This window comes from Enhydra lutris, unplaced genomic scaffold (genome assembly GCF_002288905.1).
Source record: "Enhydra lutris kenyoni isolate GAN:26980312 unplaced genomic scaffold, ASM228890v2 scaffoldscaffold10, whole genome shotgun sequence".
In the NCBI taxonomy this organism is placed as follows: domain Eukaryota; kingdom Metazoa; phylum Chordata; class Mammalia; order Carnivora; family Mustelidae; genus Enhydra; species Enhydra lutris.
Genome location: NW_019154094.1, coordinates 2,249,593 through 2,264,627, shown reverse-complemented (window position 1 = coordinate 2,264,627; position 15,035 = coordinate 2,249,593). Strand labels below are relative to the sequence as shown.

Sequence of the window (15,035 nt, the reverse complement as noted above, 5' to 3'; positions counted from 1 at the left end):
TGACAAGGAAGGTGGCCTGGGGTGGGCAGCGAGGTTGGGGGGGTGCACGCCCCAGTAGTGGGGTGATGGGGGTCTCCAGACCTCTCTGTCCCCTGAGCCTCAGTCACTTCCCACCCAGTGCCAGGTAACCCGGATTAACCTTGAACACCCACCCCTGACTCCCCCTCTTCCTCCCCTCCATGCATGGGGTGCTCAAGGTATGGGAGCTTCCTGAGGGGCAGGGAAGAAACCCGGGGGTGCTGGCGGTCACAGGTCCCCAGGCCCCACAGGATGCCCTTTCCAGAGCCACAGAGAGAGAGACAGGGACAAAGCTTTTAAGCTGCCCCATTCAGTGACCCCATCAGAACCCATCAATCAGGGCATTGTGGTGGCCACAACAGAAGCACACCTTACCCAGACCCAAGCAGACAAGGGAATTTGTGGAACTGAAAGATTAAGGGCTGTGTTGATATCAATAATAGCTGGATCCAGAGTTTCTGACAATGTCATTGGTTACTGGTCTCTGTTGAGACATCTGTGATGTAGGCTTTTCCCTCATTGGGCAGACAGCCTTGCCAGCTTAGCACCAGACTCTTTCCTCAGAGTTACAGCTAAAGTCCCAGGGCTAACTCTGACTGGCCCGGCGTGTGTCACATGACCATTCCTGAGCCAATCTCTGCAATTAAGGGCAGGGAATGCTCTGATTGGGCAGCCATGGTTCATTTCGTGCAAGATGGAGCCACGAGATCTGAGGTGGGCTTGGAGGCCATTTCTCAATGGAAACTTGAGATTCTATTGAAACAGGAATAGCGTTGGGGCAGGGAAAATAAAGATAACCCTACAAGCTGTCGCTTCAGAAGAAGTGATGACTCTGGATGAGGTTATCACCAGCGTTTTGGAGAAACAGTTAGGAAGCCTGTGTGGCTTCCTCAGAGCAGAGTGAGTGAGGGTGAGAGTGGACAGAGGTGAGGCAGGAGAAGTAATAGTGAAGACACTTCGAGAGGGACATTGCAAAAGGACTTTGATTATTTCAGAAGGAGATGGAAACCATGGAAGTGTTTGGAGTAGAGGAGGGAAGTGTGCTCACCTAATAGGATTACTCTAGCTGGTGTATGGAGAGAAGCTGAGAGGAGGCTTCTGGAGACAGGGTGGGGGCTACTGCAATAGTCCAGGCATGTGATGATGGGGGATGGAACATGATGGAACCAAGGAGGTGGGCCAGATTCTGAATGTATTTTGAAGATAGAATCAGTAGGATTTTCTAGTGTGTGAGTACTTCGAGAGAGAGTGAAGACAAAGAAAGGAGTCCCAATAGTTTGACCATTGAAATAGAAGGAGGCAGTGACAAAAGAGTGAGAAGCAGCAGCTAGTCCATAGGAAGAGAACCTAAAGAGTGTGGCATTGGTGCAACCAGAAGGAGAAAATGAGACCCAGGAAGCCAGGGTGTGTACAGTGGTGTGTAAGATGGAGACTAAGTTTTGACAACATGGCAGTCAGTGGAATGAGAAAAATCAAGGGCAGATGCATTAAGCTCAGAGAAGTTAAGAGATCTACCTGAGATCATGCAGCAAGGTAGTGAAAGGCCTGAACCCAGCATTCTTGGCTTCCTAAGGTCACTTGCCATCACAGCCCCACCCTCAGTGCCACCCTGTCATGGCTGATGACCTGGTGCCGCCAGCACATGGTAGATGGGAAGTGGTCCAGGTCCCTTAGAGTGGGTGGGAAGAATGGAGCTCATGCCAAGCATCCTCCCCTACCCCGCCCAGGCTCGGGTGTGGAAGACCCTGTGGGTGAAGTTTCAGTCCACGTTGAGCTCTTCACTCATCCAGGAACTGGGGAACACAAGGTCACTGTGAAAGGTGAGTAGTCTGAGTTGGGAGAGGGAGTGCCTTTGCCAGGACTCACTAGGTCCTATGACAGAAACCAAACTCAAACTAGCTTAAGCAAGAAAAACATTTTTCATTAAAAAAAAAAGTCTAATAAAACTAAACATTCCAGAAATAATTCACCCTCAGGCATGGCTGGATCCAGAGACTCAGTGTTAAGGGACTTAATTCCACCTTCTCCATCTCTCAGCTCTGCCTTCCTTTTGTTGGGTTTTTTTTTTTTTTTTTAAATTACAACACATTTTGGGTTTTTTTAACCAAGGCCTAAAATGACAGTGGCTTAAACAAGATAGAATGAAATTTTCTCTGAGGTAACCAAAGACAATCAGCCCAGAGCTGACATTGGAGGCTTCACAGATTTGGGCACCCCTGCCATCTTTTGTTGCACTTTCTTTCTTTCTTTTTTTTTTTTTTAAGATTTTATTTATTTATTTGAGAGAGAGAGAGAGATCACAAGTAGGCAAATAGGCAGGCAGAGTGAGAGGGAGGAAGCAGGCTCCCAGCCGAGCAGAGAGCCTGATGCAGGGCTCAATCCCAGGACCCTGAGATCATGACCTGAGCCAAAGGCAGAGGCTTAACCCACTGAGCCACCCAGGCACCCCTTTTGTTGCACTTTCATCCCTAATAGGGTACCTTTCCACCTCTATAGGGTACCAAAGAATTCAGTACCCAGCAGCATCCCAGCCTGCAGCTAAAAGAAGGAGAAAGTTTAAGCCACAACCTGAAATTTGTCCACATCACTTCCTTTCACTAAAATTTCATTGGCTGGAACTTAGTCATAAAGCGACACTTCACTATAGAAATGTTCTAGGAAATGTATTCTTTCAGACAGGCTTTGAAAACCACAGCTGTGTAGTAGGGGACCTGACAGCCTTATTCTCTACTTCCCATAACAGTCGTGGCTGCCAATGACCTCAAGTGGCAGACTTCTGGCATTTTCCGGCCATTCATCGAGGTCAACATCATCGGGCCCCAGCTCAGCGACAAGAAACGCAAGTTTGCAACCAAATCCAAGAACAACAGCTGGGCCCCCAAGTACAACGAGAGCTTCCAGTTGTGAGTCTAAGAATGGTTTGGGGAACATGGGCAGGGGACATCTGCTAGGTGAACCTAAAGGTCTACTAGAAGAGGGATGTCTGGTGGGCCGGTGATTCCTTGGCACAGGGATGAGAGGGGTCACATCCTAGGAGAGGGAACTGGAAGGAAGGCACCTTAGTGCATGAGTGACATTGGTGAGGGGATGGGTGTAACCACTCTGGGAGACAAGCAGTTCCCAGGGGAGGCCATGAATGTAATATAAGTTGATGAAGGCTTGTGAAGAAAAGGGGAAATCTGGGAAGAGGGGACATGTTGGGCAGGGCCATTTCCACGGCTGTAGACTCTGGTCTAGTAAGGGCCCTGAGGGGCCATAATGGGGCAAGGAATGTGTGGGTGAGGGTCTCAGAGGCAGGGGGCAGGTCTCCTGGAGTGAGCAGTGAGCCTTGTGAAGGCTGTCATGGCAGGGCTGGAGGAGTCACAGGTAGGGGACAGGAGCCGAGTGTGGTCCAGGGATGCCTGTCAAGTGAATGAGGGTGGGGTTCTATCCAGATGGGGCATCAGGGGCCCAGAGGGGCAGATGAGCTGGGGAGCTCAAATAAGTCTGATCAGGGTATTGCTTGTGGTGGGCACATATTTGGGTTAGGTGCAAATCTCACGGGGGCAGGAACATGTTGGGGGGTGTTCTCGGGGGACAGAAGTGCAGAGGGGTAAGGGGGGAGGACAAGAATAGGGCACTTGGTCAAAGGACTTTGGAGTGGTAGGATACCTGAAGAAATAAATGCTTGGGAGCAGGGGCTTGGTCTAGTCGGGGGGCAGAGGTTTCCTGCAGCGGGCGGTAGTACTTGAGGGCTGGGAAATACAGTGAAGGAGGGTGTTTCTGGGGAGCAGTGTAGGCATGGCCCATCAAGGGCAGGTCCCCTGGGGGCAGAAGCCCAGCCTTAGGGGCCTAGCTTGGGGGTTGGGGAGGCAAGCTGGAGTGTGTTGGGGGGTCACTCATGGTGAGGCATGAGAGCAGGTCCTGTGGAGAGAGGCTTAGGGGTAAGAAGGAAGAGCTAGGGAATATGGGGGAAGGGACACGTCAAGGAGAGAACTTGGATTCAGGTGAGAGCCCGGTAAAGGGACCTCTGGGTGTGATATCTGGGACAAGATGGTGGGAACAGCAGCTCAGCTGGCCAAAGGTGTGGACGCAGATATCACGGGGTGGAAGCATGGTCTAACCAGGGAGTCTCAGGGAACCATCACCTGGGTGGGGATGTGGTTTGGCCGGGGGCTGGGAGTGGGATGGTGGGGGGCGTTGTCGGTTAGAGGTGGGGTGGGGGGAGAAGGGAGGAAGGAGAGACAGGACAGCGATTACTGGGGAACAGGGGTGTGGGTAAGAAAATGTGGGCGTGCCCCAGTTCTGGTGGCCTGGGGGCGTGGCCCAGCGTGGAGGCGGGGTCAGCCGTAGGGGCGTGGGAGCCCGGCAGGTGGGGCTGTCCTTACGCCCAGCCCCCTCTCCCCCACCCCTTCACCCCTCTCCGCCCCCCAGCACGCTGAGCGCGGACGTGGGCCCGGAGTGCTACGAGCTGCAGGTGTGCGTCAAGGACTACTGCTTCGCGCGCGAGGACCGCACGGTGGGGCTGGCAGTACTGCAGCTGCGAGAGCTGGCCCAGCGCGGGAGTGCCGCCTGCTGGCTGCCACTGGGCCGCCGTATCCATATGGACGACACGGGCCTCACGGTGCTGCGCATCCTGTCACAGCGCAGCAATGACGAGGTCGCCAAGGAGTTCGTCAAGCTCAAGTCGGACACGCGCTCCGCCGAGGAGGGCGGTGCCGCGCCTGCGCCCTAGTGCGAGGCACGCGGGCGGGCAGCACTGCGCCTGCGCACGGGGCGGGGCGGCGTCTGCGCGCTGGGACCTCCCGGAGGGCGAGTCTTCGGGCTCTGTGCAGAGGGCTGGCTGCGCCTGCGCCCTTGACTTAGCGCACCCCTCTAGGGAATTGTGAACGGATGACGCCCCGCCCCCTCAAGAGGCCACGCCCTAGGGCGCTATGAAGGAAGAAGCCACATCCCCTACTAGAAGCCAAGTCCCCAGCGCCTAGGGGACCTTTGGAGCTGGGATGGGAGGAAGTCCCGACCCCTATGGAGGAGGCCAGATCCTGGGGCTCTGGTACGGGGAGGCCCTGCCTCCTGTCCCCTGGAAAAGCCATAAGATGGGTCCCCAAGCCGTGGGGCCCAAGACCAATTGCCAAGTATGGAACTCTCAGCTCCCTCAAGGGGCGGGCCCTGGGCGAGGGGCAGGGCTTCCTGGAGCGCCCCCTGGGGTGGCCTAGGGGTTGGAGGCACTAGGATGCTCGCTGGAGGGCCCAGGTTGGACCAGAGTGTCTTTTCGTTTTGTGCAAAAAATACACGGGGAAGGAGGGGAGGATGGGATTTCAAAAGCACATGCGCCCTCGGGCGCCCAAACCCTGGGGGCCAAGTGGACGGCTCTGAAGCACCCGCGCTGCCCCCACTTCCCTGTGGGGGTTTGCCTCTCCTTTTCCCCCACCATACCCCATTCTCATATCATAGAGTTCAACCTACCCATTTAAGAGATGGCAAAACTGAGGCCTAGAGAGCTGCTTGAGACTTTGCTGAAGATCCCAGTGCCATGAGACTTTGCTGAAGATCCCAGTGCCACACCCTCTCCCTACTACTCCCTTTGGCCTGTGTGCCCCATCTAAGGGTGGGCTGACATCGGATGACCCGACACAGCTCCCCATTGCTGCTAACCCCTCTTCAGGGGACCTCCCCCAATCCTTACAAGGGATGGGGGTTCTGGGCCAAGACCCCAACTGCCCCCCTCCCATGTCTGGCTGCCCAGCAAAACCCCTGCCCTTGACCCTTTCCACTGGGACCCTATGGGGAGATTCTGTGAGAACTCTAGATCTCCCACCAAAAAAAGAGAGGATTGGGATTCCCTGGACCCAGGCATCCCCTGAACCCCTTTTTCCTCTCCCAGAATTCTCCAGGCAGGCAAGAAAGAGACCAGGAACTCTAGGTGTGTGTGTGTGTGTGTGTGTGTGTGTGTGTGTGTGTGTGTGTGTAAATATATAAACATACTTGGAGCTTAGTCTCCAAAATCTTATTCATTCATTCAAACATCGTGCCACAGGATACCTCCAGGTGGGACCTCTGCCCGCCTAAAGCTTTTCCTCCAGGAGGCAATAGTGGGGCAATCTGGCCAGAGTCAAGTTCCCCACTGTAGTTCATAAAGGCAGAACGTTTTGGGAAAGTTTGTCCTGGCCTGTCTTTGCCCTCAATCTGCTTTTCCATGTTGGATGCGTGCTTGTGTGCCTTTTTTTTTTTTCTGCCAGACTGACAAGTACAAGATTCTCTTGTACTAGGAAAAAATTAAAACAGGGGCAAGGTGAGGAGTAGTTGGTCTCCTGGAGTGATGGGGCCTGTGTCAGACAGCAAAGAGAGAGAGGGCTTTCTGAGGAGGTGAAGAAGGAGAAGGAACCACCCACTAGAGAGACAAAGCTCCAGGTGGAAGGAACAGTAGGTGCAAAGGCTGAGGTGGGCAGGCTTGAAGCACAGCAAGGTCAATGTGGCTGATGAGGGTCACAACAAGGAGGAGGTGTTGATGTCCAGGAGCCCTGTGGAGATGTCAGACCAGGCAGGGCCTTGTGTGCTGCCCTGGGGAGTTTTTATTTTATGCTAAGAGACTTGGGGAGCCCCAGGAGATTTAAAAGCTCAGGAGAGTCTGGAAGTCAGGTTTCAAAAGCTCCCTCGGGCCACCCCATGGAGAATGGACCAATGCAGTTTGGGGGAGAGGCAAAGTGCTTTGGGAACACTGAAACTAATACCTGAGAAGGTTTCTGAAGGATACATTAAAAAGAAAAACCAAACTCACCCCTTAGATGAACCCCAGTCCACTAGGTACAGTTGTCCACATTGTGCACTGCCCAAGGGTTTGGCATTTCTAAGGAGGCCATGTGCAAACCTTAGGCATTGAGAGTTGTATGTTTATATTGACGATTTCCTGGTATGTGAACAAGTCTGGAAGAAATAGCACTACTTTCTCAGAGAAGTTACCTGGAGGTGTTCTATGTCCCCTGATTTTAGGCAGATTCAGGTGCCAGAAGGTTCTGAATCAGAGGTTAAGATGCCAGTTTTCCCACAGGATGGTGGGGGAGGGGGCTGGGGCCAGGGGCAGGTGGGGGTTGGCAAGGAGGGAGCTTAGAATCTATTGCATGGACTGAGAGGCAGATTTTAAATTCAGACCACCTTCAGGGGTAGGTGGGAGTGATGTGGATAGATGATTCAGGTTGAGAACACCAGCAACACCCCTAAGGGGAGGTAATATGACCTGGGGTGAACCCAGAAATATTTATGGATGACCAGCAGGAAAAGGGGTAGCTGAGCTTCTGCCTGAGAGAGCCAACTTATTTCCAAGAGTCCTTGGGAGTCATTGGTCAAGGCCTGCCCATGTGTGTGAATGAGTGAGTGAGTGTGTGTGTGTGTCTGTAAACTTCCCCAGCACCGCCCAGACACATGGAGGGAGCTTTAGGTAGTATTTGTTGAATGACTTTTTCTGACTCCCAGGCTAGAACTGTTTTGGAAATTTACTCCCTCTTCTTTCCCCCAGAGAACTCCTATTTATCCCTCAAAACCCATCACAAATATCCTCTCCTGTAGAAAACCCTCCCTGCTCCTCCTCAGAACTTACCCCAGCCGCTGTCCCTGATGCCAGGGGTGGGAGTTGTCTGTGACATGCTCTATTTACCCCAACTAGGGTCTGAGGCCTCTGGATAGGCCCAAATTCGCCAAGTACAGACTGGGCACAGGGGGATGATGGGGAGGGTATGACTAGTAGAATTATGTCTTGGGGTGGGGGGTTCACATGCATGTCTATTCATGTCTGTCCATACCAACCTTCCCCTCCCACGTAGACCTGGGCACACAGAACCTGCTCCAGCAAGACTGCTGCTGAGTTACACGACACAGAGTGGAGAGAGGGTGAGAGCAGACAAGGAGGAGACAGGAAAGGAGTCTCAGGGCCTGGAAGCCTTTGGAACTAGAAAGTTCCTGTATCAGAACAAGCGTCAGAGAGAAGCAGGGTTTCCCCAAGGCCATTCACCACCTCACTGGGGTGCCCAAAGTTCTGAGCCCTGATGGGGCCTCAGGGTTGTATCAGACCTCATTTCATGCCAGGAACATGCCCTAGACTTTCACGGGTCTGGGAAAGGATAAAGTAGGGTTGGCCCTTTGTCAGGGAGGGGGGCTGTGACATTGAGGGGCATTTTGGAGAGAGCTGATCACTTCTTCCTGTGCCCCCACCCCCCAAAAAGGGACAGTGTCCCAGAGTAAGGACACAATGAGAAAAGAGGGAAGGATAGAGAGAAAGAGAAGGGGAGAAATCAAGAGGGCGAGATCATGCCCAGGAAGATCTTGAGGGTCTCTGGGCTGTGGGGGGTGGGGACACAGAGCAACCTTGAGATGGAGAGAGACTCAGAGATGGGTAGAAAAGTAGGGGATCTAGAAGGAAGAGGAACCCACTGTTCTTTTTGGCTCTCACCAGCCCATCCTAGAAGGATTTATGTGAAACGAGCAGGTGCCTGGCCTTGACCCGCAATCCTTCTCAGGCCCCAGAGCCTGAAACCTCACCGTGCCCCCATCAGAGATGCAAAAAACTTAACACCCAACTAGAAATCTTTGGGACCTCAGAGACCTTGCTGTCCCCCACACCCTGTGCTATTCATTTTGTAGACGGGGACACCGAGGGGCGGGGCAGAGCAGGGACAGCCCAGAGTCGTCCCCTAAAACTCTGCTGCCCCAGTGGAGCGGGAGGGGAGCTCACTGGGGGGTCGTTTCGGATCACAACACCATCTGCCCCCTGAACATCCTTTCCTAAGAACTGTCAAGGACCAAAGTCGTCTTCGCTGACACGTGTTGCTTTTCTCTTTGCCTTTTATTTTCTTAAAGAGAGAAATCAAGTTGACGGTGTCGAGTAAGACCCCCCCCCATTCCCCAACCCCCGCCTAACCATAGTGGCTCTCTTGAGGCACCGGTCACCGGCGGAGTGGGCACCCCCGCCCCCACCCCCATGCATCCCAGGCCATCCAGCCAGGGGGACTTATTTGCACCCCTGGTCCCGGCCCCCTGAAACCCCCCAAACCTGGCCACGCAGTCGAGGGGGTTCTTCCTCCACACACCTTCTCTTAGCATGTGATTGCAAATGTGAACTCAAAATGCTGTTTGTTTGTTTGTTTGTTTGTTTGTTTGAATTCCATCCCGTTGGTCCGGTGTCTGCGCAGATGGCACCCACGCCCCCCCCCCCATCTCTCTGTAAATATGTGACTTGGAACAAATGTTTAAAACCAACGAGAAGTGGTCATGAATGCATGGTGTTGAGATGTTTTGCACTATTCCGACTTTTTGGTCTCTGTAAAAATATTTTATTAACAGCAGACATTAAAAAAAGCAAAAGCACACAGCCTCAGACATGTGGTGGCTTTCTTGTATTCCAATATTGGCAACAAACTCATGGACCCCTTAGTACTCGCAGATGCTGTTGAACACACTTCCCACCCACGAACGCAACTGGTCCACAGGTAGCTTTGGAGAAGGGCAAGTGAGGCCCAGAGTGGGGGGGTATTGCAGAGCGGGGAGAGCCGGGATCTGATGGGACTTTGGGCAGCTCCTGCTCTTAGCTCAAGAGACTTAGGACACACACTCATACTCACCCTACAGCCCCAGGTGTGGCTGTTGTGTTGTGTTGTGTTGTGTTGTGTTTTTCCCAGCTTAAGTAATAAAAATGTATTGAGAATTCCTGGGATGGTGGTGATTGCCTTCCAGCCTGGAGGGAGGAACCAACACTGCAAGAAATTGCTCAGAAATCACACTGTCCTGGGGCATCTGGGTGGCTCGGTCAGTTAAGCATCTGCGTTTGGCTCAAGTCATGATCCCAGAGTCCAGGGATTGAGCCCATGGTCTGAGTTGGGGTCAGGCTCCCCACTCCACAGGGAGTCTGCTTCTCCCTCTGCCCTTCATCTTGCTCGTGCTCTCTCTCTCTCTCTCTAATAAGATTTTATTTATTTGTCAAAGAGAGAGAGAGAGTAGGGGGAGCAGCAGGCAGAGGGAGAAGCAGGCTCCCCACTGAGCAGGGAGCCAACGCAGGACTCAATCCCAGCACTCTGGGATCATGACCCGAGCTGAAGGCAGACACTTAACCAACGGAGCCACCCAGGTGCCCCTCTCTCAGACAAATCTTTTTTTTAATATAAATATTTTCTTTATTTATTTGACATAGAGAGATCATAAGTAGGCAGAACGGCAGAACGGCAGGCAGAGGGAGAAGCAGGTTCTCCACAGAGCAGGGAGCCCGACACAGGTCTCGATCCCTGGTCCCTGGGATCATGACCTGAGCCAAATGTAGCCGCTTAGCCAACTGAGCCACCCAGGCGCCCCTCAAATAAAATCTTTTTAAAAAAAATACAAGAGGAAGGAAAGAAGGAAGGAAGGAATCAATCACACTGTCCCCCAACACCTCTGGCCAACATAGGAAGTCACAAAATCGTTCCCAAAAATTAGTCGGGCTTTGTTCACCCAAGAAGTGTAGGGAGGACAGATGCAGGAGGGACCATCACACGATACTGGGGGTGGGATGGGGGTGTGCTGGGACCCCAAGCTGGATCCTCAAAAACCAGGGAAGATGGGGCGCCTGGGTGGCTCAGTGGTTAAAGCCTCTGCCTTCAGCTCAGGTCATGATCCCAAGGTCCTGGGATCAAGTCCCGCATCGGGCTCTCTGCGCAGCGGGGAGCCTGCTTCCCCTTCTCTCTCTCTCTGCCTGCCTCTCTGCCTACTTGTGATCTCTGTCAAATAAATAAATAAAATCTTAAAAAAAAAAAAAAAACAGGGAAGAAACCAATCTGCTTCTTCTCTGGGGGTGGAGTTCCTGGTCACCAGGCTCATTTCTTACCCTTGACAAGGCTGTCACTGCCCTGGGTAACACTTTCATCCTGTAGGTTCAGGTCAACGTCGTCAGCAAGGTTGTTGGCAGTGAGACAGACACGGTTCTGTGATGTGAATATTGTCCTGGAGGTGTTCTGGCTTGCCAGGTCTTATGCAATTTGATAAATCAGGGTTCCTGCCTAGGCCTCCTCCAAGGGGAGCGGGTTGGGACTAAGGATCTCACCCCCTCGCCTCATCCTACCTCCAGCCTTTCTCTGGGCCATCAGTCCAAGGCTGTGCTCAGATAGCTCCTGCCCAGTCCCACTTTGGTCCCTACCTGTTTTGTTTTGTTTTGTTTTTTAATGTAGCAGGTGAGAATCTCATTTCATAAACACACAAAGAACAAAACCTTATTTTTCTGCAGTTGAATTTAATTTTTTTTAAGATTTGTTTCTTTATTAAAGAGAGAGAGTGCACAAGTGGGAGGGGCAGAGGGAAAAGAAGAGAGACTCTCAAGCAGATTCTGCACAGACCCGGACATGGGGCTCGAACCCACACCCCCTGAGATCACAGCCCCAGCCAAAACCAAGAGTCAGACGCTTAACTGACTTAGCCGCTCAGGGCGCCCCTACAGCTGAATTTAATTTCTGTTTTGCGCCCCCATCCCACCAGGGAGCAGAAATGGAATCTCGCTCAGCTCAGGGTTTCCTCTCTTTTCTCTGAGACCAAGCAGTTTCCAGAGCTAGATGTGTGGGCTACACAGCATGACTTCTCCATCACAGCTCACTCCCTGACCCAGGGGACAGGCTTTTTTGTTGCTTGCAACCCCAGGGGCTCAGGCCTTGGTCCCATGTCCCTCAGCCTGTGGTCTCCATCATGTCACCCGCGAGGCTTAGGGACAGAGGCTCACTCCTGCTGCTTGGTGTGCTCTGAGAACCAAACAGGCTGGCTTTGGAACCACCGAGGCTCATGGCCAACGCCACACCTGTGGGCATGGGACCTTCTCTCTGGAGTGAGGGCAGCTCTTCTCTGACAAAGGATGTGAATGAATGTTAGACGTGTGATGTTGACGGGGAAAAAATCAGTCTTACACATCTTCTTCACAGGGTATGACCATGGCAAGCAAGCCCAGCAACTAGTTACATGTATTTACAAACACAGATCTAGTTTCAGGATACGTACGTGTGATTAATTAAAAAAAAAAAAAAGCACAACATTAAGGATTTTTTAAAAAAGGAGGATTCTACCTCGTATCATCAAGGGGGCTACTACCAAAAACCCCAGACGGCAGCAAGCGTTGAGGATGTGGGGAAATCAGAACCCTCGTGTCCTGTCAGCGAGCATGTAAAACAGAGCAGCCCCAGTGGAAAACAGGAGAGAGAGTCCCAAAGAGATTAAAAGTAGGGGCGCCTGGGTGGCTCAGCGGGTTAAAGCCTCTGCCTTCGGTTCAGGTCATGGTCCCAGTATTCTGGGATCGAGCCCCGCATCGGGCTCTCTGCTCAGCAGGGAGCCTGCTTCCTCCTTTCTATCTGCCTGCCTCTCTGCCTACTTGTGATCTCTGCCTGTCAAATAAATAAATAAAATCTTTAAAAAGAAAAAAGAGGGAGAGAGAGAGAGAGAGATTAAAAATAGAATTACCATGTGACCCAGCAATTCCACTTCTGGGAATATCCTCTAAAGAATTGAAAGCCGGGGACGCCTGGGTGGCTCGGTTGGTTGAGCAGCTGCCTTCGGCTCAGGTCATGATCCCAGCGTCCTGGGATCGAGTCCCACATCGGGCTCCTTGCTCAGCAGGGAGCCTGCTTCTCCCTCTGCCTCTGCCTGCCATTCTGTCTGCCTGTGCTTGCTCTCTCTCCCTCTCTCTCTCTCTCTGACAAATAAATAAATAAAATCTTTAAAAAAAAAAAAAAGAATTGAAAGCCGGGTCTGGAAGAGATATTTGGACACCCATGTTCAGAGCAGCATGGTTTACAAGAGCCGAAACATGGAAGCAAGCCAGTGTCCATCAGTGGAGGAATGGACCAGCGCGAGGTGGGTTATCCACAGCCTGGAAGACTCCTCAGCCTTGAACAGGAAGGAGGTTTTGACCCAGCTCTCAACACGGGTGAATCTCAAGGACCCCTTGCTGAGTGAAAGAAGCTGGTCACCAAAGGACGAAGAGTTTTGATCCCCCTTGAGTAGCCAGATCCGCGGAGACAGAATGTAGGACAGTGGGTGACAGGGGCTGGGTGGAGAGGGGAGCAGAAGTTTGTGTTTAATGGGGACAGAGTCCCAGTCTGGGAGGATGGGAATTTCTGATGACTGCACAACACTGTGAATGTACTAAATGCTGTGCAATCGTCCACTTGCATACAGCTAAGTTTATAGTATTTGAGTTTCATCCCCGTTTTAAAGATTCAAAAGAAAAACAGTTGGCTGGATGGTCTTGGGCCCCTGGGCCAGAGGGTGCCAACTTCTGACCTAATCCATTATTCAGCTCCCCCCTCTTGCCTCTTTCTCCACACCTCCCCTAGCCTGTGGCTAAACTCCAACACCATCCCCATGCTCACCCCACCCTCCACTGTCCCTGAACCCCCAGCCTCAACCTCACCCTGTCCTCCTGCTCTCGCCCCCACCCCTTAATCTACTCTAATCCCACTCCCATCTCCCCACATCTCCTCATGCCACCTGCCAACACGGCACGATCACCCAGGGAACAAGAAACAGTTTCCTGGAGGGCGTTACACATTTCTGTGATTCATGATCTATGTGCGATTACATTTCATTACATAATTTATTATATCGCATGATAATTACTGTGTTCCTAATGCTGCAATTACATATAATAGGTTCCGTGATTATGCAGCCTACAATTACACATTCTTCCCATCACCGTAAAGTACAATAATAAACGAGGAGGAAGTGGTGGGTTGACTTCAGAACCCGCCCCGATCCAACCCCTTTCCAGGCAGAGGCTACAAAGCTGCAGCCAGGCTCATAGTTTCCCACAGCTGGGTAGGTGTTCAGGTCCGGCTATGGAGAAGCCTGGGGGCGTCTGGAAGGCAGAAGAGCCAGAGCTGTCTTGGTTTTTCCTTCCCCTTCTCTCCGCCAGCAGCCAGCCATGGAAACACCTGTTGTTCTGGAATCTGCATTCCCTTCTCCAGTGACAAACTTGGTGGGGGCTGAAAAGCCATCATGGCAGACACAAAGGTGGCATTCTGTTTCTGGATTGCAGATACAGGGTGTGTGCCCAAAGTCAGAGGTGTCGAGGACCTCCTGCACCCTGCCTTGATTTGAGGGAGCCTCGGTTCCCCCCCGGTGAGCAGGTTCTGCAGAGTTATTCCTGTAGGACCAGTCCTGGTCCTGCTCCCCTGCACCAGGAGTGGTAAACTCTGCGCCCTGGACCTTATCCAGCCCACTACCTGTTATTATAAATAAAGTTTTACTGGCACAAGGCAGTGCTTCATTCATTCAGCTCCATCTCCGCTGCTCTCATGCTACAACAGCAGAGTTGAGTCTTTGTGAATTTCCTATATGAAACCCTTTGTGTCAAAAGACCTTAAGGGGTTTTTTGGGGTGCCTGGCTGGCTCAGTCAGCAGAGCATAAGAATCTTGATCTCCAGATCATGAATTCAAGCCCTGCATTGGGCATACAGTTCACTTAAAAAAAAACAAAAACGCTTCAAGTGGTTTCTGTTACCCACCCTTAATTCTGACTGCTATGCTACATTATGATACATAAGACATTATGACACATCCATAGACCCAGCCACTATTACAGCCTGCTAAAAGTATGAATATGGTAGACTAAATAAAGCCTCCATCAAAGATACCCACATTCCATTGCCCAGAATTTGTGAATGTTACTTTTTTTTTAAAGTAGACTCCACGACAGGGAGCTTGAACTCACAACCCTGAGATCAAGACCTGAGCGAGAACAAGAGTCCGATGCTTAACTGACTGAGTCACTAGGCGCCCTTGTGACTATTACTTCAAATGACAAAAGGAGCGCTGGCTTTGGCAGCACATATGCTAAAAATCGGAAGGATATAGAGAAGCTTAGCATGGCCCCTGTGGAAGGACACATGGGAATGGCAAAAGGAACATTGTAGAAGTGATTGAGGATCTTGAGATGATGGGAACATTATCCTGGATTATCCAAGTGGGCCCTAAGTGTAATCCAAGGGTCTTTATAAGAGGGATGGAAGAAGGTCAGATGAAGAAGTAGAAGATGCTATGAC

The 15,035-nt window shown here is 51.8% G+C and overlaps 1 protein-coding gene across 1 annotated transcript in view; it reads left to right on the top strand.

The window, feature by feature from the left end:
- The window catches only part of LOC111144141 (unc-13 homolog A), a 58,773-nt gene extending 54,041 nt beyond the window's left edge, over positions 1–4,732 (top strand). The window contains exons 42-44 of the mRNA XM_022498299.1: positions 1,746–1,838; positions 2,762–2,921; positions 4,432–4,732. Of these exons, the coding sequence (XP_022354007.1) occupies positions 1,746–1,838; positions 2,762–2,921; positions 4,432–4,732 (554 nt within the window). The remainder of the gene's footprint in view (positions 1–1,745; positions 1,839–2,761; positions 2,922–4,431) is intronic.
- Positions 4,733–15,035: the final 10,303 nt, after the last annotated feature.